At 42.2% G+C, this 25186-nt stretch overlaps 1 protein-coding gene across 6 annotated transcripts in view; it reads right to left on the minus strand.

The window, feature by feature from the left end:
* si:dkey-92j12.5 (multiple PDZ domain protein) overlaps positions 1-25186 on the minus strand; it is a 42082-nt gene that overhangs the window by 2566 nt on the left and 14330 nt on the right. For 2 of the 6 annotated variants that reach the window (XM_034593283.1, XM_034593274.1), the window contains exons 19-43: positions 24250-24370; positions 21904-22102; positions 17178-17504; positions 15210-15386; positions 14441-14618; positions 13884-13994; positions 13441-13506; positions 12277-12348; positions 11696-11801; positions 10756-10964; positions 10302-10393; positions 10060-10186; positions 9735-9827; positions 8932-9006; positions 8398-8745; positions 8066-8149; positions 7230-7423; positions 3593-3740; positions 3406-3477; positions 3079-3202; positions 2884-2927; positions 2397-2519; positions 1493-1597; positions 618-721; positions 40-163 (exon numbers count right to left, since the gene is read on the minus strand). In XM_034593283.1, the coding sequence (XP_034449174.1) occupies positions 40-163; positions 618-721; positions 1493-1597; positions 2397-2519; positions 2884-2927; positions 3079-3202; positions 3406-3477; positions 3593-3740; positions 7230-7423; positions 8066-8149; positions 8398-8745; positions 8932-9006; positions 9735-9827; positions 10060-10186; positions 10302-10393; positions 10756-10964; positions 11696-11801; positions 12277-12348; positions 13441-13506; positions 13884-13994; positions 14441-14618; positions 15210-15386; positions 17178-17504; positions 21904-22102; positions 24250-24370 (3423 nt within the window). Of the gene's footprint in view, positions 1-39; positions 164-617; positions 722-1492; positions 1598-2396; positions 2520-2883; positions 2928-3078; positions 3203-3405; positions 3478-3592; positions 3741-7229; positions 7424-8065; positions 8150-8397; positions 8746-8931; positions 9007-9734; positions 9828-10059; positions 10187-10301; positions 10394-10755; positions 10965-11695; positions 11802-12276; positions 12349-13440; positions 13507-13883; positions 13995-14440; positions 14619-15209; positions 15387-17177; positions 17505-20182; positions 20225-21903; positions 22103-24249; positions 24371-25186 lie in introns of those variants that run through there. The other 4 variants (XM_034593256.1, XM_034593247.1, XM_034593265.1 and 1 more) reach the window with 4 other exon arrangements.

Raw genomic sequence — 25186 nt, forward strand, 5'->3', positions numbered from 1 at the left:
TCCCCGCAGAAGAGTTGTCCCCGGAGGACGTCATCTCACCTTGTTGAAGACGGTTTTGATGTAGATGGGCAGGTCTCCGTGAGGACTGCCGAACCCTCCCACGATGCTGAAGCCCAGGCCCGAGGAGCCTCTCTCCAGGGTGATGGTCTTATACATGCGGGCGCTGTGGGAACACGATGCCGAGACAATGGGTCGCTGTGTTGCTCTGCAGTGTGTGAATGAGCGTAGGAAAGTGTCTGATCTCAGCAGAGCAGGTAATAGGTGAGAAAAGAAAGGTGAAGTTCTGTGGATCATTTTTGACAACTTTTCAAAACTGAGAGTGTGCCTTCTCAACCTTGGTGTTGCCTGGTTTGCCCAAAGGGGTAACATCTTTTGTACTATTTTCAAATGTCTTATTTAGTTGCTGTCAAAAGACCGAATTCTCACGATGGAATGATTATTTGTGTAGAAATCTCACAAAGTAGAAGTTTCACAACATTACAACATCCCTTGTCTCGATGCTTCTGGTTGCACTTCCTCGCTGTTGTCAAGGGGACGGGGGTTATGTCCTTATCCGGTGTATCAACCAGGAGGATGGTAACATAAAAACATGAGGGAGAACACGAGGAGACTCTTACCAGAGGTTGTTGTGGGAGCAGGGCAGGCTGCTGGGTTGGCCTGACGACCGCGCACGGACATCACTGTCGTCCTTTGTGCTGCACACACCTGAACCTTCTGCCACCTACAAACACACATACACATGAAAGAAACTATGTGGAAATGTGGAGAACGATAAACATAATTTTAAAGCACTAACTGATCTTAAATACCCATGAAGTAGTTGGGCAGTAAAGTGATTTCTTATTGCTGCATTAATATTTTCATGCCTGTGTTAATAATAAAAAACCTATGATTTGTTTTTACGCAATGCACTGATTCCTTCTTTATGCAACACAAAAGCTTATCAACACGGAGGCCAACAGTGTGACATTTGTCAGACACACTATTGTTACTGTAAGTGACGGCTGCAGGAGCCATAGATCTGATTTGTACTTTCCACTTTATATTCCTCCTGAGCAGTAGGGGGGGGGGGGGGGGGGGGGGGGGGGGGGGGGTGTTGATGGCCAGAGAAGATGTAAGTTCAGCTGATGTGTAGAGAGCAGCAGTAGAGGCAGTTTTTGACTGTGACATATATGTTTTCTTGGACTGATTTATTTTTCCTGTCTGTATGGATATCTTATTCAAAGTGATGGATTTCACTGAATTTGATATTCACTTCACACTTCGCAGCTTAAGTATTGAACTCAGTCACTACAGACGGCTGAAAGTATTTCTCATTTCATTTCAGTTTCTTGTTAAAGACTTATGTTGGAACTGCATGTTCGTTAAATGTCATTAATGTAAATCTTATAAAAATCATATTGATCAATACGAAGCAGGTACTGACCAGAGCATATCTTAGTCCATCACAGGCTTTATACGTAGATAAACAGGTGCGTGTCTGTGGCCTCACCTGCAGGCTGACGGTTCCAGTGGCGTTCTTCAGCAGAGCTCCGGCCTGGACGTGGGTCATTCCCTCCGTGGACACGTCATTGATACTGAGGAGCTTGTCTCCTGTCTGATGGACACATAAAAACACAATCTGTTATATTCATGAGGAAACTGTACTGAGTTAGATCAATCCCAGAAGTGGATTCATCCTGAACTGTAACCACTAAATGCCAACACCAAGCTTTACCCCAACTTAAAGTACTTTTCTTAAATTGAGGATGTTTTTAAATGCGAGATAAAAAATGTACCTTGGCTAAGGTATGCCCTCTCTAGGTGCCGGTCTAATTGCAATTATGTACTAAATTTATTGTGTTTATTTCTATATCTAGTTTTACTTTTTATTTCTACATGGATCATGCAGGTTCAGGTGATTGATTACAACCCAGGTATGTGATCTATACGTTTTAACCAAAACTAATTCAACAAATATAGTTCAGAGCTTAGTAGGTGTCCTCTCTTATGGAGCTTTATAATTATGGAGCTCCATACTCTCTTTAATCATCTCATGACGGTGGCTTCACCTCCAGCAGCTACAACACGAACATGCTGCTTACACAGACACTCCAGTATTAATCATAATGATGTTTTATATAAGGTCATTTTTATTCAGAAGGACCAGACCAGTACTTTTACTTCACTTATGTAGGTTTACATAAGTAGACATTTTCATTCAGGACATTTACTTGTACTGGGTTATTTTTACAATGCTTTACTGGTACTTTTATTCAGGTATCTGAGTACTTCTTCCACCGCAGCAAATGTTTTTCCCCAGAGATGTGGTAACGAATACATCGACTCTCACGCACACACATACACACACAGACACACACACAGACACACACACACAGACAGGTGCACAAACTCACCTGTAATAGCTGTGTTTTGGCAGCCAGTCCATTGGTATCCATGGTAGCAATAAAAAGAGGTACGTTGCCATGGGGACTGCCCACTCCTCCTGCTACACTGATGCCCAGGGAGTCACATGGATCCTGTGGTCATGCCACACACACATTATACAAACTGTTAGACAACACGTCACATCCACACCTAGTGTCATACGAGCCAGGGGTCCAGCCAGGCAAGGAAGATATATACATATATATATATATATATATATATATATAAATGTGTGTGTGTGTGTGTGTGTGTGTGTGTGTGTGTGTGTGTGTAAATACATATAAACAGTATATCTAACTAGAAATCATAATTGAAGGTAGGGAACAAAAGCTCTAAGCTCTAAACAAATAATTATTTCAAAAAGTATACATTAAAAATATTGAAGAATTTCTCCGAGGCAATATGGGGCACAAATTAAACAATTATTGATGATTATATCAAGATCGGATGCTCTACCTTTTGTATTATTACTTTTCTGACGTCAGGGAAGTCTTGAAATGCTGTGGAAGGAGCGAGAGAGAGAGAGCTTGTGTTTGCATAAAGATGGTAACAGCATAACTTTTAACATCTAACAAAGTGAATTGCCTTAATTTTAATCTACATAATAAACAGAATTGATCTATTTTGCATCCAGACCTGACTGCCACTCACTACAGCTCCCTGCTTTGTTATTTGACTCCCTCTGGTGGCAGACGGAAGCATCACCTCCACTCGAGGGCGTCAGGGTGGAGCAGTCGGAGTCTTCGCTCTGGATAAAACACAACTTAAAGTACTCCTAGGTTCACAAAGTACTAACGTTAAAATACAGCATAAGAGTAAAAGTTAAACTAGTGACTACGATATCCTAGAAAGTCTGGACTCAGTCGATACAATGCAAATCATACATAAATCAGTGTAGGGCATTTAAACATCTGAAAACTTCTATTGTCTGTTTCTCTGTCACTGTTTAGACAAAGACATCCAGGAGAAGCAGTGTACCTGGCTCCGCTGTGAGTACTGCACCCCCGCTTTAAAACGAGCCACCTCCAGATGAACCACTCCACTGTAACTCTGAGAGAGAAGCGACACATCGCACATGAGAGCAGGAATCCATAAAACTACCCACTGCTACCAAGTGTTAATTTGTTTCTACACTTGTACACGTGCAAATGAGAATAATTCAGACCTGCAGCAGCTTCTGTGCGTGTTCCTGTGACGCCGCGCGCACATCCTCCTCGTTGATTGACAGGATCTGGTCACCTAGCAACAAACTGCCATCTGAATCTGCTACGCCTCCTCTGATGATATCTGATACAAAGATGCCCGTGTCATTACTGTAGGAAGAAAACAGAGGTCACAAACTGCGTCTGCTCCACGCTCATAAAGGAAATGACCTGTAAACCTGCTGCTTTGCATAATGTCACACTTGTTTGTGCAAACACGCTAAGCTGCATTTAAATCTGCATCGAAACTCTTTAGAAATAATGTGTCCTCCCTGCACTGTGACGCTTATATCACACCTATTTAACCGTCATGGTGATTATTGGATGCTTTAAGGGTGTGTGATTTCATTATGTGTCTCTCGCCTAATTCTTACAATCATTATCCATGTTTCTATAAAGTCCTTGACCTTTAACTAAGTAAAGGCCCTCAGGTTCAAGACTTCGAACAGAAGAAGTTTAACTTTACAGAATTGTTTCTACCAAAGATATTTATATATTTTTCATGCTAAGCACGACTTCAGGTGGTTAAAATATATATATTTTTTACATTTGACTGGTAAATTAAAGAAAGAGCAAAAACAACCAAATAACCTTTTCATAACTACAATTTTAAAAATCTACTTCAGAAATGTTTATGTAGAATGGAACCAAGTGATGTTAAATCCAAAAGAAATATAACCAGTATATAAATAACTATGAGATAAAACTAATTCATCAATAAATACACAGATCTTAGAATTATTTAAAAAAACAAAAGAATAATAACTAGTGTTAATTATTATAATTACTAATAATTAACCCCAAACAACTAGCTGCCCTGCAGTTGTATGCCTTCTCCAGCAAGTGCACTTTCAGACAACATAGATTTTGTTCTAGATTCATATGAGGTCACCATGACCTCTGACCTTTGACCAGTGAAATCTAATCAGCTAATCTTAGAGTCCAGGCAACAAATGGCACAAATTCCCTACAGGCAGATTTGAGAGATCATGTTCAAGAGGCTAAAACCATGTGTGGTGAGGTCATCAAAATCCAATCAGTCCATCTTTGAGTCCAACTGAATGTTTGTACCATTTCCTCTAAGGTGTTGTTGAGATATCATGTTCACAAGAATGGGACGGACAGACGGACCGACTGAAACCGTACTGCCTCGTCACAAAGGCATAAAAATCAATCTTACATTAGGAGAGTGTCTGTGGTTAAGTTAATCTCACACTTCCAAGCTACATATTAAGGTTGGATTTGGGAAATTCACACTGAAAATGACTGCTGAGCTTTGTTTGATTCAGATACTTAATTAATAACTTTACATTATAATATCATAATGTGAAGCGCTTGATTTAGCCTTTACCAAAGCAACAGACAGAAGACTAGCTCTTTGTCACTCAGGCATTAACCTGAACCTTTTCTGCTCAAATCCACTTGTGTTTGTTCAAACTATATTAAAGGGGACATAGCATGCCCATTTTACCACAAGTTGATATGGTTCCTTGGGGTCTTAATGAAATGTCTGTAACATACTTTGGTCAAAATACCACAAGGATCATATAAAACAGCACCCTTTTTACCCTGTATAAAACAGCCCTCCACAGAGTGACCTGTTTTGAGTGCCTGTTCATTTAAATGCTAATGAGCCAGCTCCCCCCTCTCCCCCCATGATTTTAAACGATATAAATTACATATTTTATATGATATAAATTATCAAATATGCATCCCATACTTTGTATTCCCCTTCTGTTGTCCTGGAGTTTTAATTTTCCCAATCACATAATTAAATGTCCCCCTCTGCCCATCCACTACAAGCACACAAGCAGACAGACAGAGAGAGAAAGAGAGGGGTGGGGGGGGCTATGAAGACCATCATTTACCCCCGAACCCCGACATTCAACGGGTACAACAACAAGCGGAGAAAGCAGAATCGCGGGCTGACCTTATATATACAGTCTATGGGGCTGACCAGCGCGGAGAAATGCTCGTCCCGTGTGAACAGCCAGGCGGCTGCGTGCTGGAGAACGGCGCTTCCGCGTCCGGTGTACCCCGGCGTAACTACTGTAACCCGGCGTACTACTGTAACCCGGCGTAACTACTGTACCCCGGCGTAACTACTGTAACCCGGCGTAACTACTGTAACCCGGCGTACAGTAGAGCTGAACACTGCGGAAGTCTTCCACACAGCTGGCAGTGTGGAAGACCGCTGCGAGGCAGCGCAGCGCCGTTCTCAAGCGCGCAGCCGCCTGGCTGTTCACACGGGACGAGCATTTCTCCACGCTGGTCAGCCCCATAGACTGTATATATAAGGTCAGCCCGCGATTCTGCTTTCTCCGCTTGTTGTTGTACCCGTTGAATGTCGGGGTTCGGGGGTTACAGTAGCGCTGAACACTGCGGAAGTCTTCCACACTGCTGGCTGTGTGGCGCTGACACAAATTCCAGCTCACGCACGGGAGAGCGAGCGGTCGCGCCCGAGCAGCTGCTGCAGCCTCCCAGTCCCAACGATCCAGACAAATGCCACATGTGAGTGAATCGCGGGCTGACCAGCGGAGAAATGCTCGTCCCGTGTGAACAGCCAGGCGGCTGCGTGCTTGGGAACGGTGCTGCGCTGCCTCGCAGCCTCGCTGCCTCCGGTGTAAACCCGGCGTAGCGAGTGTGGGGGGACGGGGGGGGGGGGGACGGGGGGCCAAGACCATGTAGGGAGACTTCCAGTTCCTTGTTACGACACAAAACCCAGGAAGCGCAATCGAGTTGCTCAAGCATGACGTTTCTGACTTAGAGGAACTATAACAAAACGCGCGAGTGTTTTTTCCCCAGAGTTTTTGGGTTGGTAGACATGCCAGATACCCACATTAACCTGTAGAAGCACTAACAAAGTGGAATTTGCATGCTATGTCCCCTTTAATATTTCATTATTCTGGCAACAGCAGCATTCTGCAAAGTAATTATCCAACTAACTTCAACTTCCGTACTAAAAAGGGGAAAGTGATTAAATCTGTGATTAGAAATAGGTCGGACTGCTGCTGCATCGTTTCCTTATATCGTCTCATGATTCAGCAAGTTTATGGCCCCGTTTCATTTCTCACCTGGTTCTCATCCTCACAAGGTGTTTGAGCTGAACAAGCCTTGTGTTTACACTCATGTCTAATGAAAAATACAATGAAGCTTGTGGATGTCATCATGACTCTGTGACATCGTGATCTAAAGCTCTCAAACACCAGAGCAGATCCTGTTTTAATCCAGGCTCTGAAACTGAAACTAATTATTCATTCTTGGGTTTGTAAAGTGATAATTTGGCTTAATTGCAACACTTTGGATTTGTACTGCAACGTCCCATGTCATCTATAGTTAAATGTGTGTGTCTGCCCCAATCCTGAAGCAGCAATGGGCCGCCGCTATAAAATAAACGTAGCGGAAATGCTGCCTACCTAATACTGGACATAGTACGCTTTTAAAAAACATTTTAGTGACAATTATAAGTGACAAATGGTATTTTAATGTTTTTTCCAGAGACCCCCCCCCCAGACATTTGCTGTTGAGGCTTTCAAGGGGGTCTCAAATGTCAATCAAGGGGACCCCCAACACCCCATGTATTTGGCACCCAGACTGTACCTTTTCCCCACTGTGGTGAACCCGAGCCCCTCTCCAGGACGAGGCCTGAGCTCCATGCTAAAGACGTCCCACAGGTCCTCCTCCCTGTACGCCTCCTGGTGCCTGAAGACGCGCAGGCAAACCCGTTGGGTGGTGAGCCGCAGCACGCCAATAGCTTCGTCGTGAGTAGCCTGCCGCAGGTCTATGCCGTTTACCTGGGAGGACGTGAGAGAGAGGGGGGGCAGAGATGTGGAGTCACAAACAGCAAAGAGATTGTATCGCACCAAATGATAAGGAGGTCTTTATCGTGGTTCACGGCTAAATTGAGGGCAAACTTGCATGTGTCAATCTGCATGTTATTACAATGAATCATATTTTTTGCAGCTTCTTGTTGATTTGCACGATATGTTTTGTGTATGGTTGTTTAATTCATTTTGACGTCATTTCAACTAATTCATTGTCTTGTATTTGTATTTCTTAACATGACACTTCCTTTGTTGCAGGATATCAGGTTAAGACATTTAAATGATGTTGATATGTCCATATACATAAAGAAATACAAAATAAACAGCATTTTCTAATAAAAGTAAAAATAAGAGATAAATGGCATTAATTCAGTAAAGCTTTTGTTTTGATTTGTATCACTATAATTATATAAAAAAAAATATATATACTTTAGTCATGTGGCCACAAAAATAATGTTCTGTTGCTGAGGTGGGAAAAAAAAAGTAGCTGCTACTACTTTTTATCTCATTAAGTATAGTAATAATTATAATAATAATAACTTTATTTGTATAGCACTTATCTAAACGATAATAGAATAATAACAATGTGATATTTGTGTGTACTCATACTACCTCTAATATCTGGTCTCCAGCCTGCAGCCTTCCATCTCTCTGTGCTGCTCCGCCATCATTCACTTCATGGATTACTACTGCCCCCTGGTGGAAAAATAAGAAAGCACTCTCATTATAAGAGACACCTCCACTACAATCGAGCTCTATCAGAATCCGCCCTGTTATACTTAATATTTCACAATACACTTTCCATTCACAGATAAAAGGTGATACATACTACTGGAAATAGAGTAAATAATAAATGAATGATTGATAAAATGATGAGCTGACAGTAACAACAAAAATCCATTTAGTTTTATATTGAGTGACAGATGTCATTCAGCGGTTCATACCAGCAGAGTGTCACATCCTCCCACAATGCTGAGGCCCAGGCCCACGCTCCCTTTGCAGATCTCTATCGTGGTTTCCCTGCCCGCTACGACCGGGCAGCTCACAGGGTCAGACGTCGTGGGCGCAGCTCCCAGCCAATCAGACTGTCCTGCGGTAGAGGTGTGTGTGGTTTTGAGGGATGAAGAGGAGGAGGAGGAAACGGGGAGGGTTTGGGACGGTACGGGAGAGGTGGAGCAGGGTTGGGAGAGGGGTGAGGGGAGAGGTTGAGTGGAGGAGGAGGGGGAGAGACTGCTGGAGCGGCTGATGGAGAGCTTGACAGTGACCCGATGTTTGAGAATCAAACTGGACACCTGGACAAGGAGATGACGGGCAAGTCATAAATCATTAAATCAGGATGACCTTGAAGTGCAAATCGCATGTGTGTGTGTGTGTGTGTGTGTGTGTGTGTGTGTGTGTGTGTGTGTGTGTGTGTGTGTGTGTGTGTGTGTGTGTGTGTGTGTGTGTGTGTGTGTGTGTGTGTGTGTGTGTGTTGGTACCTTTTCCACTGACAGTCCAGCTACATGTTCATCCCCCACTGCTATGATTGTGTCTCCGGTCATTATCCTGCCATCCTGCATACACACAGAAACATGAATAAACTACAATGTTAGAAGACCCCATATCTCCACCAATTCTCCTCAAAGTCAACCAAACTGCACCAAATTACACACACTCATAAATATCAGTTCCCTCCAACATCCATTAATTATTCTCTGGAAAAGGGTAAAAATAAAACTTGAATAAAGTGAATAAAAAATCCTGGATCCACGCCAAAATTGAATGGGTTCTTTCATCCTTCCACCAAGTTTGGTGGTTAATTAAATAAACAAACCAACCAACAAATGGACAGGGGTAAAAACATAACCTCTTTGCCGGGGTTAGAAAAAAGGGAGTCAAGCTAAACTAACTTTATACTTCTCAAAGAGGTAACGACTGCATTTTGTACTCCACTATATTTATAAACAAAATAGCTTCCACCCCATTTATCTTTACAACATTAAAAGCTGCTTACATCTTTATAATAATCCAACACTATAATAGTGCGTATATTTTTATAATAGTTGTACATTTTGTCAATAATACCTTTGTATTTATTATGTTGAGGTATTGAATATTTCCTCCACCCGTGAAAAGACACGTGTAGTAGAGGAGACAATTATATCAAGCAAGAGAGGAATGAATGATAGTGAAACAGTTGTTATTGCAGAGTGTAAAGAAACTGAATTTCTATTCAAGCAACATATAATTGTTGCTGACGAAGATGTAGATAGTTGCGATAATGCTACTGATGGTGCCACACCTTACTAGCTGTGCCGTGCTGGACCAGAGACCTGACCACCACTCCATCCTTAGAGTCATCTTCTGCCAGGCAGAGGCCAAGACCTGCATGATCCTGGAGGAAGAGGAGAATAAACTTTAAATTTGACGTCTTACCAAGAATTCATTGCGCTAACAGCAGTTTCATATAAAAGATATTTTTGTTTATATCATATTTTTTCCTCTCCTATTATAATTCCTCTTGTATCAAGGCGTTTTTTTTTTACCACAATAAGATTCTGTTACAGATCAATCATTAGTTTGAACCGTGCTGTGGTTAATGCCAAGATGCACTGATGTTGCAGTACCTGAGGTAGGATGACATGCTGGATGTCGCTGGACAACGCTCCACGCTCTGCAGAGTCTATCTGGGAGTCGACCGTGTCCTCACACTCTGATCTGGATTCCTGGGCCTTTTGACTCTGAGCTTTATTCCTTGTAAAACAACACAATAAACTTCTGTTATCCCCGAGCTGGTCAACACCTATAAATATATATATATATATATTTAGTAAAAGTTCAGGAAGAAAAAAGCCATGTAGAAAATCACCTGATGAGAATGATCTTGACTTTAGATGGAGCGCTGTTGATGATGGTGGAGGCATTCTGGTGACTGCGACCGTACAAGATCTGACCATTGATCTAGAAGAAAAATAACATTTTCTGTCCTTATCTCATCCGTCTCCACATTAATCTGTCTTTCTGCCATCTTCGTCTCCCTCCCCCTCTCTGTCTCGACCGTCAGCTTCTCCTCTGCCTCGCTTTTTCCTCCTCATCTCTATTTCACAGCTTGTCATTGCAAGAATCCAACCCAGCACCAACCATCTTTCAAATGCTAATTTGTCAGATAAATCTTCTGTACTCGCCCATGCCTTCCACCCACAAACCACTGCTCTCCCTCTGCTGCTCTGAGTTTTTTGACTCTGGTACTTTGTCTCTCTCTGTAGGACTCCAACCTTTTCCTGGCCCTTCCCTCACCCGTTCCCATTCATTCTCCTCTTTACCTCCAGTAGCTCGTCTCCAACCCGTATCCTTCCATCTAAACCGGCGGGACCTTGAGGGTCTATATCTGCCACAAAGACGCTCATGCGGGCCCTGGAGCCGTCCTTGTTCCCCGTGAGACTGATTCCCAGGCCGTGAGCGGCGGGGTCCTTCTCCAGCTCAATCATGTGGAGCTTCCCTGACAGGCTGCCGTAGCGCTGCAGCATCTTTTCTGAGAGAGTCAGAGTTAGAAGTAAAAAAAAACCAGGAGGCCATTAGAAAGAGGATATGGTACAAGGCAAAAAAAAAAATGGTGAGATGTTACATGTAATGACTGACAGAGAGGAGAGGAAGCATAATACCCTAGAGGCGCTTGTGTGTGTGTGTGTGTGTGTGTGTGTGTGTGTGTGTGTGTGTGTGTGTGTGTGTGTGTGTGTGTGTGTGTGTGTGTGTGTGTGTGTGTGTGTGTGTGTGTGTGTGTGTGTGTGTGTGTGTGTGTGCTGGTTTACTTATGTGTGCATAGGTGCAACTCTACAGGGCACCTTCCATTGCTGCAGTGAGTAAATCTAAGAATTGATTCAACTTGAGCAACAGTTCTTTCAGGGAACAAAGAAGCCAACAATCCTAAGTTCTCATCTGAAAACTAAAACCCAAATGCCCCCCCCCCCCCCCCACAAGAACATACTGCTCTTCAAGCTTTTATGCTCTTGACTAACAACACTTGCACATTAAAGCTTGGGCTTGGCTTCACATGTGAGTAGTATGGAGATAGTATTTGCTCATATGACTCCAAGTGACTCTCTATGGTCTTTTTCTGGCTCTGTATAGCAAAACCTCTTCAGGGCATCACGTGACACGCACTGTGCGACTGTGGCTACTAAACATCGCCACACATGTCCTGTTCCCGACGGCTTTTGGAGGATGCCTGTTTGTTTGTGGGACGTCTCTATAATGCGGACTTACTCCTGCCCCTGTCGCCCCCGTCTTCAGCTGCTGCTGCTGCTGCGATAGGTGCTGTGACAGTCACGGTGCTCCTTCGATCCTTTCTCTCGGATGCTGGCGAAGGTACCTTGGGAGAAGTTTTGCATTATTGAACAGGCAGTGTTGGAGATGCCTCAGGGGTCCTTCGGGCATGAGTTGGACTATCCCTGAGGCTTGCTCAGTGTGCTTGATGTAGCAGTGAGAAAAACTGACGAACAGAATGAATTAATGAACACAGTTTTAATGTCAGCTAAAAATAACATGAAAGATGACCAGAATCATGCATTATTTTGTAACCAACTTGGAAGTGCATGGAAAAATAACTTCAAAAGAATGTACTGTCTATTTAAAGAGTTATGCATCTCCATCAAAGAGAAAAACAAAGGGCTTTAACAAACAAGGTAGCTGCAAGGGACTTTGAACTATAAGGGTTTTATCCACAAATATGCACGTTAATTACATTTTTGGAAGTGGGCTTAGTGCAAATGCTAATCCAAGGCTTCTTTTAAGATGCCCTGTACCCATGATAATGCACACACATACACAAACAACAATGTACTAACCTTAAAGGGGGTGGGAATGAAGGGGTTTGAAGGGGAGAGGCTAAGGAACAAACCACCGCAGGACTCTGCTTCCTACAACCATGAGGGGAAACACAAATACAGTTCTACATGCATCACTAACAAAAACAGAAATCTACCGCTCAAAATCCCCTTTAAAGCTGCTTCAATCTTTTTGGAATACCATGTGGGCGTCAATGACTCATCACTCTATGTATAGAGTATACATAACATTCCCCATACATTAGAGCCATAAACAGTCAAACAACTGTGTGGGAACAGAAACAGAGAAAAAATGACTTCACAGCTTCTCATCTGTTCACACGAAATCTGAAGAAACAGTCACTGCCTTTAAGACACAAAAAGTAACTACTGCTCTTTGATTCAGTGTCGCTGTAAACACTTTATATTTAAGTTCATTTTTTACATTAGAAAAGGGGAAGTACTAGAAATACAGCAACAAGAAACATGCCTCTGTCAACCAGTGCAGTTTCAGTCTACGTACATGTTCTTTCCACACACATGTGAGGACAGTGTGACCTTTGACCACTTAAACATAATCTGTTCATATTTGAGTCCAAGTGACGTCTGGTCAGAATTTAAAGAAATTCATATTTTGTGAGGTCACCGTGACCTTGACCTTTGAACACCAAAATAAAATCAGATAATCTCTGGGTCTGAATGATCATTTGTGATAAATTTGAAGGGTTTTCTAAGGGTCGTTCTTGAGATAATGTGTTCACAAGGCAAAACAAGCTTTGTGAGTTCAAATTAATCTTGACCTTTGACCTTCAAATTTGAATCAGGTCATCCTCAAGTAACAGTGACTGTTTGTGCCAGATGTCATGATATTCACTATCGTTGTTCCTGATATATCGGTCACAGTAACCTTGACCTTTGACCTTCAAGCACTAAAATCTAATCAGTTAATTTTTGAGTCCAAGCAAACGTTTGTAGTAAATTTGGAGGAATTCCCTCAGGCTGTTGTTATTGTGTTCACAACAACAGGAGGCCATGTGACCTTGACCTTTGACCACCAAATTCAAATCAGTTCATCTGTGAGTCCAAGGAAAATTTGTACTGAATTTGAAGGAATTTCTTCTGGCGACCAGCTGTCACCGGTGAGATAAAAAAGTATTACTATCTCAAAGTTGGATTAAGTGTTACCTTGTTGCCGTGTGAATTGGGTTGGGATGTTGGAGTTTGTCTTTCATGGTTGGTGAGTATCGGAGACTGTGGGTGAAGAACAAAACACGGAGTAGGCAGATGAATATCTACAAGAAACATAGACACTTGAAATGCTGCGCCCAATATGATAAGATATACACGATACCACATAAGTTTTCAGTTAAAGATAAATTTGTTCAGCGATATCTAGTAATTGCAATGCTACAAACTTCTGATGAAGTGGTCCAACAGAATAAAACTGCACCCTCTCTCTGCATATACTGAGTAATGGGATTCAGTGTGAAAAAATCTGGAGCCTCAAGAGACTGAAATTCCACCGAATGGAAAGTATTCGTAAAGTACCTGCTTATCAGTAGCACAGTGCCTTTTACCTCACTAGAAACATACAATTTCTCTTGCTGCTGTATTTGAAGATGTAGTACCTGAGATCTGTGTTGTCCCGACTGGACCAGGAAGACCACAGTGTCTCCAGCCCTGCGGATGGCCTCCACTGCCTGCTCATGGCTGGCGTCTCGTAAGTCCACACCACAAACCTTGGCAAAGTAAACACACATATCAGATATTGGACATAGACATGTGGCAAAACTGAGGTACGCAGTATGGATAAAATCTTCTACGTTTTTAGGAAATAAATTGAAAAGTGTAACCTGAAACAAAAAAAATTGCAATATCATTTTATTCCTGTAAGTGTGTGTGCGTGTGTGTGTGTGATACAAATTATATACCTGTATATATATGTTATTGTTTTTTTAAATATTCTTCTTTCTTAGTCTAACTTGTTCCTTTTTTAATTTCCCTTAGTGTGTTCATCTTGGGCACCCTCAAATTCATGTATCCATGTTTCAATGCCTAACCCTCAGGTTAGAACATTTTGGCTGATCCGCACTTTCCCAAATGTCCTCACTCTGTAGGTTGTGGTCCACACAAAGATGTCTGTACAAATACTTACACACACACACACACACAGACACACACATACTTCCAGTATCCTGTCTCCAGTCCGGAGGGTGCCATTATCTGCTGCCGGGCTGTCGGGGCTGATGTGCTTGATGAAGACTCCCCTCATCATCTCTCCACTGCTCAGTCTGCGGCCCATGCCTCTGCCTCCCATTATGCTGATACCTAGGGATTGGCCTGGTGCTCGCGTCAGCTGAACGCTGAAACACAAAGCAGGAAACAAGGAACATCCGCACACATTATAGAATTGTAAATCCTTCGTATATATGAATGATGAATTCCAGTCCTCTGGATGCCTGATGAAGACCTACTCGGTTTTGAACTACTTCTGCAAAATGTACAAAAAGGAGAATTATTCCTACAGGTTTTCCCTTTTTTCCTCCTCAGTCTTCGTCTATCCACTGCTCAGGACTGTGGATAGAGTTTCACAGATTAAGTCAAAACAGGAGAATAATTCCAATGAGGGACACACAAAAGCTGGTCTTTGCATTCAGTGCAGCTTATGTGATTTATCCAAGCAGGATACAGTCATAAATGCATTAAGTACAGGGTGGAAAAGAGTCGCTCTCTCTGGGCCTAAGAAGCAGGAATAGGGTTGTGTGTGCGCTGTGCTGTTCGACCCCTGCTGCGAACATAACCTGAACACACTAGGATTTTGCTAAGCCTTCTCTGGCACTGAGGATAACGGACACCACGGGCAGAGTGTTAAAAAGAGGATGGAAACGGAGAATCTGAATAAAAATCTAATCACAAAGAAGAGACTTTGTTGCTGACATCACTGATTCACTAACCTCCTAGGTTGATCCCACGACACCAAGGTGGTACAAGGAGGGACCTCCGCATCGCCCTCCTCGTTACCATCCACCTTTATCTCCACCTCCAGCGTCGGTACTTTCCCATCTGCACTAATCTTGTCCTTCCCTTCTCCTTTAGTATCGTGAGGTAGAGACTTAGGAGTCTGCCAACTGATGCTGAATAAACATGCAAGTAGAAATAACGTGGAATTAATGTGTGATGTCGAATAAATAAACCGGATGAGTCGTCATAAACTCTAATTTCGATTTTTGTCCGGAATTAATTTATTTTACATTAAAAGTATAAAATATAACTTTGGACTAGTATAACTATAGTAACTATATATAGTTCTAGCTGTTTTAGACATTTTAATGAATAATTGTTACACAATACATCTTTAAAGTTTGTTTCTTTAGATTTACTGTGCAGATAATATTCTGTGCCTGAAGACACAAATAGAGGGAAATGTATTGGCAACAATTTTGTACATTTGAAGTTAATTACATATACTGAATATATATTATACAGCTTTTTACTGCCTTACCTCATTGTAAAATAAATGTCTTTGTGATTTGACTATTGATTTGTCGAGAAAACTAAATCTGAAACTTCAGCTTTGGAAACTTTATATATAGAGATTCTATTGTTTAATCGACTAATGATCTACAAATCAGTCCAGTGAAAGTGAAAATGATCATTATTCATTGCAGCCTTCAGTCTGAGAGTAAAATAACGTTTGACTTGATCACGCTTTTTTTTTTTTGTCAAAGCCTGATGCACTGTGACACAGTGACACATTGCCAATAGCGAGTTCCAGTGGTGGGCCTTGAAAAGATACACCGGCGCTGCAGGAGCAAACAGCCCTGAAAACACACATTTTCTGCCAGGGAGGTCATACAAAGGTAGTGTATCTCTGTAAATATACACTGCATATGTGTGTGCCTGTGTGCCTGTGTGCCTGTGTGTGTGTGTGTGTGTGTGTGTGTGTGTGTGTGTGTGTGTGTGTGTGTGTGTGTGTGTAAGAAAGAGGTAGAGAAGGAGAGAAATTTTCATGAATATATTTAACGTTCGAGGGCTGTAATAAGCCCATGGAGGTGAGTGATAGTGGTGCTATCTGCGTAGCAGGAGCCTATAGCCAGGTAAGTTACAGGAGAGGACAGAACAAATGGTTCCACCAGCGCTGAAAATGAGCAGCCGGGAGAAGAGGATAGGAGGAGGCGTGGAGGAGAGAGGGAAAATGAGGTAAAGAGAAAATGACCGCAGCAAGATGACTGAGAGAGAGATGAGAGAGTGATGAGAGACAGATGCAGACACAAAGAAACAAGTGGGAAGTCTGGCAGAGAGATGGGGAGAGAAACAGAGAGAGAGAGAGACAAAATGTACTGAAAGATAAGGGCGAGGGAAGAGAAATTGCAGGGAGAGGGAGGAGAGAGGCAGGGACACGAAGACGGAGCAAAAGCAGGGGTAGACAGAAGCGAAACAATTCATTTTCGCTGACAGTCAGCACTGAGATCCATAAGCGAACGGCTAAATATAACTCAAAGATTCAACATTCAGAGAAGCTTTAGCCTTTTACCACAGTGAAGAATGGAGAGGAGAGAAAATTCAGACTCACACTGAGCCGGTTGCATAAGGAAACACATTGTTTTCCCATGGACACGGTTAATTAAAGTGTCAGATAATAACCTGGATCATTAGTGTGACTTAACCTGCAGAAATGTGTATTTGTGATACCGCGATAAAACCCCTGCTGCAATAAAAATCAGGAGGTTAACACATTAAAGAGCTGAGAATGTAAAGCTGTTTCAGAATCTGAAGTCTCTGCAGCAAACATATCAACATGTCATAAAGCTGGAGTGCTGAAGTCCAATAAACCCTGGGACAGGTTTATCTTGCACTCCAGGGCCTGAGTAGGGATTAGGTGACCATAAATAATGGTCTGAAAGCTCTGGATCTTACATTACCTTGAGTCTGGGGCCGGGGTGATGGTGGGAACTACGGCTGGGCCCTTGAATGGAGCTTTAAGCGAAGCAGAGACTCTGACTGAGGCTGGATGTGGAGCAGCAGTTTTAAATTTGACCGAGGCGGAGGGTGTGCGGGTGGATGAAGCAGGAGTTGGAGCTGGAGCTTTGACTGGACTGAGGGGTCTGGCTGGGGCCGATGCAGGTTCTGGAGAGGGTGTCGGTGGGGTGGGCGAGGAAGAGGCGCTGTCGGCCTCGATGGACGCCAGAGGGGGCAAACACAGACGGATACGGTGTTCGTCCACCTGATGGGCTGGGACATAGGTTACACTGAGGGTAGGGGGATGTGGGAACAGAAATGTGGAGGGTGGGGGGAAAACATTTAAAATATTAATATGACATATGTTTTATCGTTACTGTATTTTCACAGCTACATATTCATATCACTTCTAACACCAAACAATGACAAGTGGATGACAGGGAACAAGACAAATGACATGGCACTTAGTGGATGGTTTCTATATATGATAAATAGATAGATGCACAATAAAGAATAATAGAAATCAATGCATGAAAATGTATATCCAAGCCGCATATGGTTAGGCAGCATAAAGAAAGTGACTTCTGATTGTCACCGTGAGGTTCAGCAAAATCATATCAATCTCATCATCAACCATAACTCTTGGTAAGAATGCGGAAAAGCAGATTTGCCAGGATACTGAAGTGACTGATGCTTCAAGTACGACAGAGTATTAAGCCCATGTTGAAAATTTTATTTTTACAGATTTCATGTCATTTTACTTATGAGATTAAGGTCGTAACCGGAGAAAGTTGTAATAAAATGAAAAAATTGCAATAATATTAAAAGAGTAAAGGTGTAATTTAACAAGAAAAAAGTCATAATATTAGATTACAAAGTCGTTACTTTAATGAGAAAAACATTATAAAATTATGAGAGTAAAGTTGTAATTTAATGACAAAAGTCATAATATTACGATGATAAAGTCATAATTTGATGAGTAAAAAGTTATAATATTATGAGAGTAAAATTGTAATTTAATAAGAAAAGTCACAATATTTTGAAATAAATTAACAATTAGGAAATAACCCGTACTAAGGAGAAGAACCCATGCTCTCCGTATTTCCACCTTCCATTGTTTGTTGAGAAAATACGAAACCAAGCAGACGTATCCAACAATAACTTTACAGTCGACCACTATCAAACATTTTTCCACAATTTCCTCCAACTCTGTGTGGTTCTTTCTTCAGAACACATACTGTGTCTTTTCAAAGTCCTGATACTTAGGACAATGTGACAAAAGATGAACTATTTCAATATTCGTATCCCAAAGAATAACTTAACAAGATGCTTCACATTCTTCCTTTTAACACGGGCTAATCTTCTGATTTATTTTTGTAATATTATGAATGAATTCAGATCTTTTTACAACTTCATTCTCAAAATCTCTAATTGGTTTTAAAATCCATATGGCTCTCATACTCTGTTGTCTTTAAGCCCTATATACTGTTCTAAATATATACAGGTTTAGATTAACTTTAGGTATTCAGACGCATCTATCAGGCCATTTGATTGATGAAGATTTACACCATTATAAAGTCCTTATCCATAATAATTATCCAGCACTAAATAGGAGAGGGGGAAGCTGGACACCTGAAGTGATGTGCAATAAGTGCAAAAGTCGTTATTAAACATCAAGCAACTAACTATTAAGTTGTCATTCGTTCAGACCTGAAAAACAATCAGTAAACAACATTTACTAAATGCTGTCTGGCGTGTCACATGAGTTTTTTAAGTGCTCTAAAATTATGGATGTCATCAGCGCCGCTTTTACTGCCATTGAAACAAGATGAAAAAAAAAACAGTGAGTATTAACAGTATTAAATGTGTGCATTTTTAATTCAAGGCATATTTCTAAAAGTTTCTGAAACCTAAAAAAAAGAGAAGGTGTTTGGCATAAACCCTGATCGGAATCACTGCGTAAAAGTTGTCAGTTAACTTAAGTGTCCAGGACATCGTCAAAGCCCACCCCCCCCCCCTCGTCCCGCTTCTATTCTTGTGTGACGTGACGTATAGACGCGGCGTTTGAACCTGCTAATTTATCTGCTCCACTCGCGGTGGCAGATTGAATATGGAGATCTCCTGTGCTGAGCTGTTTTAACTGAGCCATGTGGACGGCCTGTCTTGTCTCAACAGAGGCAGTTTGATAGTGACAGGCCCTCACCCGTCTACGTCTGTTTTATTCTGAGGCTGCCAACGCAACTCATCTGCCTCCACTCTCTGCTAGTTGGTCTGCAGTGCTGTCAGGAGGACGCAGTGTAAACGGGTGAGCGTTTTGTTGGTGCATGTGTGCGATAGAGAACGTGTGTGTTCATCTGGGTGTGCATCGTGTGCATCTACGAGAGGCTCTTCAAACCGCTCTTTTATTCAGCACCGCGCTGTTCAAGGTGAGATGAGTGATGAATTATTCAAAGATATTTCCCATCGCAGGAAAAAGGTGTTTTTGGAGGTTAGACCATTGAAAGACTGCGTGTGCGTGTGCGTGTGTTTGTGTGTGTGTGTGTGTGTGTGTCTGTGTGTGAGAGAGAGAGAGGTGGAGGGAGACAAAGAGATGCTGAAAGAGAGTGAGTGGGTGTTTTGCGAGGCAGCAGGGTGGTGGAGGTGGGGCATGGCTCCAGTCAGCTGTGTTGTCTATGTGGAACCATAACCGCTGATGTTAGAACAAGTAATCATTTCCCCAATTTCCCCTCAGGCAATATTTAAAATTTCATCATCTAATCTAATTTAACATGAGTGCGGCTCCTCTGTCAACGATGACTGCGGCGTCGAAAACAAGGCGCTAATGGAGATCCAAGTTGAGTCAAGATCATTTCGAGGTGACGATGGAGTGAAAGTGAAAGTCATGCTTGTGACTGCGGACAGCAAATACTTATATTATACTCACTGGAGTCACAGACATTTACATTTATGACGTATGACATATACTCACTCATTCGAGTCACAACAACTGTCATGATCTGCGCGGATAGATCTAGAAAATGTGGGTGGTATTCAGTTACTTTTTTCTTTCAGTGGTTGACTGTTGATTGTTATTCCCAAAGAATTCTACATTTCTTCTTAAATACTGACTCTGGCTTTTTTTTTTTCAACCATGTGTTTAAACTGTGACACAATAAGAGGTGCACATGGAGGTAAGATGAATAACTGGCTAAATAACACACTGTCTCTTACACACACACACACACACACACACACACACACACACACACACACACACACACACACACACACACACACACACACACACACACACACACAACAACAACACACACATAAACACACACCTATCTTTAATGCTGGGCCCACTGAGCCCATTTTTAGGTCCCAGAGTTTATACAAAAGCCAGGATACTAACTGAATAGGCTATGTGTTAGATTTTAGCAACACAATATAAAATACCATTCTCCTTTACACAGTTGTGTGACATATTGACAGCAGTTCAAAGGCCCAACACTGTGTAGCAACAAGTTGAATCACACACCGCTGGGCACAGCTGGAGGTGTGGAGGATTAGGGAACCTGTTACTGTAACATTAGTGGTGGATGTGCAGAAGGAGAGAATAGGAAGTATCTTGGCCAATCTCTTCTTCTAATTGCTTTGAAAGCAGTTAACTTCCTGCAATTATTTATTGATTGTTTTCTGCATCAACACTTTCTTCTCCAAAGAGGAAACTTGAAAAGGCGCAATTATGGGACAAAAAATATGACACACAGGGAAACATTAAAAATAGAGCAGATTTTGAATTCACAGGTTCTCTGTGCGCAATGATGTCGTTTTGTATTGGAATACCTTTTTGTTAGTTCTGCTCCTACAGAGGCAGTCAATGAAACTAATATGGCTAAATGTACCTACACCTTGATGTAAATAAGGCTATCCTTCACATCAGCAACATTTAGCTATACACATTAATTACTTATAAATTATACATATGTTATATACATTATGACAAATATTGTTTTCCCTTATCGTGTTTGATTAGACTGTGTGGATGTGCCCATAGTGTGGTTGATTGCATATCTCTAATCCTCCTCCAATCCACCTCGTATAAAGCCAACATGGCTCGAGCTCATAGCTTTGACCTATGCAGAGGTCACGCTAGCAAGAATAATTGGTGAAAATGCTAATGTGGGTGTGCAGGGTCTTTAAGCCTTTTTCACAGAGGACATTCTGACATGTCCCACTAGATACAGTAAATCACAATTAGTAACGTCACTGCAACAAAAACTTACCACACTTGCTTATCGTTTCTTTTTAGTTTTTTTTTTGTTGCTAAGAACAAAAGAAACTCTCCTCTGTCTTGTCAGAATTACTGAAACATTTCCTGCTGTGACTGTACTTGATGATGTCGTGTTGTGCGTCAGCGTTACAGTCACTTCTCCACAACAATTTAAAGATGTGAAGGTTCAAAAAGCACTCGAGCCGTTTTAAAGAGGATGAGGCACACTGTGATGCACATCCACTCACATGGTGCTTTTAGATTCTGACTGAAGATTACTGAGAACCGGTGATCCAGAGCCAGTTCAGTGATGTAGAGTAAGAAAAGATTTTCCTAAGATATGTCATAGATTTGTGTGATCTGCATACACCATCATGTAACAATAGACACCATGCTCAGTTTGTAATGCAGTTGGACAGTGACTGGCCCCTCACCTCATTTCTGGCCCTATGACAGAGTGTCTGCGGAGCGTGGCCCTGGCCTTGGCGTTTGTCAGGTTGGAGGTAGGTTCTCCGTTGAGGGCCAAGATGGCGTCCCCCACCCCCAGCCTGCCATCCTGGCTAACAGAGCCCCCCTGGACCACACTGCGCACCAGCATGCCTGAGCCGTCCTTGATAGCACTCACCGACATCCCTGCCAACACGCACACATGTACACAAACACACACACACACACACACACACACACACACACACACACACACACACACACAGGTGAGTGGAAGGTTGGCGAAGGCTGCTTTGAATACATGCCAGACAGACAGAGAGTCGCTGAAACAAACATCTGACAGCGGCATAATCAGCATAATCAAGACAGACACTAGGCAGATTAGCACACAAACATGGCTACACATGCTTGACATTTGCACAGCAACATCCTTCACAGTCGCGCTCGCATAAGGTGCACATACACACTCACACCCACAGGGGGCACAGGGCACAGGTGACGAGAGGGGTAACACATGCCAGTCGTACAAACACCTAACTTTGGCATTATCAAATTGGATGCTGGGCGGATTACACAAACACTTCATTAATGCAAACAGGCAGAAGCAGGTAAATCAGGCGTCACAGACACACACACGCGCACACCTCATGCACACGCACATTCACACACACTGCAGAGGAGAAAGGCTACAACAAATTAGGCCGTCTGGTCTATGGCGCCTGTGTTCTACAGGGCTATCTAACGACTAGGCACATCCACAACACTATGGTCGTACATAATTTGAAGTTGATCAAAGAAATGACTTTGTGCTTATTTTTTTTGATCAAATAAATAGTTTATTGCTTTTAGTGTTACATTCAAATTACAATACAATCATAGTGCCTGGAATACAGTCAACTGGAGACACAGCTACCGACGCTGGACAAAACAAACAGAAGACACACATTTCCATGACATGACAGGATGTTTAAAGAAATGATGTTGAGTCTCAAAGAAAGTGTTGAAATACTAAAACACAGCATCAAAACACATCTATCACAAATTCAAGTTCATTGATGATTTATGGAAAGTAGCCACATGAGAGGAGAATCTATTTGTTCTAACCACAACAAAATGTCTTTAGGGTACCGTGACCTTGTAGTAAGTCTCTGCTCACATTCATGGGTTCAGACGATCAAGGCAAGAAAACCCACCCTTTCCCTTTCACACCCTAAAAGCTGTTCAGTCATTGTAGTGTAAACAGCTTTTTACTGTTTAATGTCTCATCTCCAACATTGGGCATTGAGTCATAAATACGTACTGGATAGAATTTAACATTGCACCTAATCATTGGAAGAAATTAAAGTAGTACCGATAAATATTGTACTACAACCCCCCATTTTCAAGCCTTACAGGACCGTACAGACGTTCACTCTGCCCATGTTGAAGCTTCCAATATGTTTAAATTTGCAAAAACCTAAATCACACAGAAATCTGAAAAAACCCTGCTCCACATTTTGATTTCCAGAAAAGAACTATGCTACTTTAATATCTCAGCAATAAAACCTGCAATATTTTAAACACATGAAAACCAAAGAATGCAGTGACACACAGACTGGTGATTATGACCTTGAATTCCTCTACCTATGAAAATTTACATAATTTCAAACTTTCTCACACACAAACACACATTTGCGCACACACACACATGCAGTGTCTTACTAGAACATATTTCCAGAATATAAATAAGTTTATTTCCTTATGTTTTGCAGAGTGCCCTTAGATGAAAGTGCAGGAGCGCCGTACACCCTGTTGTTTGCCCACTGTCATGTTTGAACAGCCAAACATTCGACTTGGAGCACTTAAGACAATGTCCTCTCAACACTGTGGTAGAAAAATAACTATATTCAAATAATTTCAAAGTACTAAAAGTAACAAATACTCATTGGTTTCAATATTACTTCTTATTTCTCATAATGTTGGCCTTTCATGCACCCCCTTACTAGTCTCTCAGACACAAATACACACATATAGCACACGCTCTCACACACACACACACACGCACACACACACACACACAGGCACACACACACGCACACACACACACACACAGGCACACACACACACACACACACACACACACACACACACACACACACACACACACACACACACACACACACACAGAAACACACACACACAGTATCCATATCCCCTCTCAGGTACGAGGAGCACACCACTTCACCACTCTTCTTCAGGGCAGCCGTCATCACCGCCTATTAGTGTCATTATCGCCATGCCGGCGACGTACACACACCAAGACATCATCACCATGAGAAAGACGGAGAACATACCAAGGCTACGGTTGCCCCGGACAACAGTGATTGTCTTCTCAAAGCTGGTGCGGGGAGGCGGAGGAGGGGCTTGCTGCCTGTCGTTGTCCATGATGCCGAAGCGATAACGTGGCTGGTTTTCCTGCGAGAGAGAGACAAACAGAGGGCAGGAAGGTGAGATAACAAATACATCAAACGTGAGTGAGGCCCTGTCCTAATTCACCCCTTCGTTTTGTGCGTGGCCATGAAGGGGTAGTGTTGTACCATTTCTCTATGTGATGTAAGGCTAGTGGCTATCTAGCCCTTCAAACTACCTTTCTAGCATAGTGTATTCAGGGCGCCACTATAAACGAAATGGTAGACGGAAATTGCTGAATGCTTCACGAATGGAAAAAGATAATTAACATGGCGACCGCTGCGGGTAAATGTAAGTGTGACATCTTGCAAAATAACCATAGAAAATGTGTTTCAGGAAAATCGCTATTCATGACTCTCAACGATCTTTAGTCAGTTCAGTGGCAATTTATCAAGTAGCCTAGATGCTGATATTTGACAGAACAAGAAGTACTTATATGTACTCAAGGTGCTATAGGAAAAGCCATTACAGTTTTTTCTAAAGAGAGCCTAAAACCTGTTGCAAGTCTCTTGGCAATCCATCAAGCCAGTTGTCAAGCTAAGAACAAATGTGAACTGATCCACTGGCGACATGTCCAGGGCGTACTCCGCTTCTCGCGAAGTGTTAGCTGGGATTGGCTCAAGCCCATTATGCGAACCTCAAAGGACAAGCGGTATAGATAATGGATGAATGGATGGACGGATGGACATAGCAATAGTGGTGGACAACTGCAGATTTGCATATGTCATGGAGCGCTGAAGTGTTACTATCATTTCTATCACTATTCTTTCACTTCTTTCAATATTTTCACTATTCACTATTATTGACAAAACAATTTCAAAC

The sequence above is a fragment of the Hippoglossus hippoglossus genome, chromosome 1 (genome assembly GCF_009819705.1).
Source record: "Hippoglossus hippoglossus isolate fHipHip1 chromosome 1, fHipHip1.pri, whole genome shotgun sequence".
In the NCBI taxonomy this organism is placed as follows: domain Eukaryota; kingdom Metazoa; phylum Chordata; class Actinopteri; order Pleuronectiformes; family Pleuronectidae; genus Hippoglossus; species Hippoglossus hippoglossus.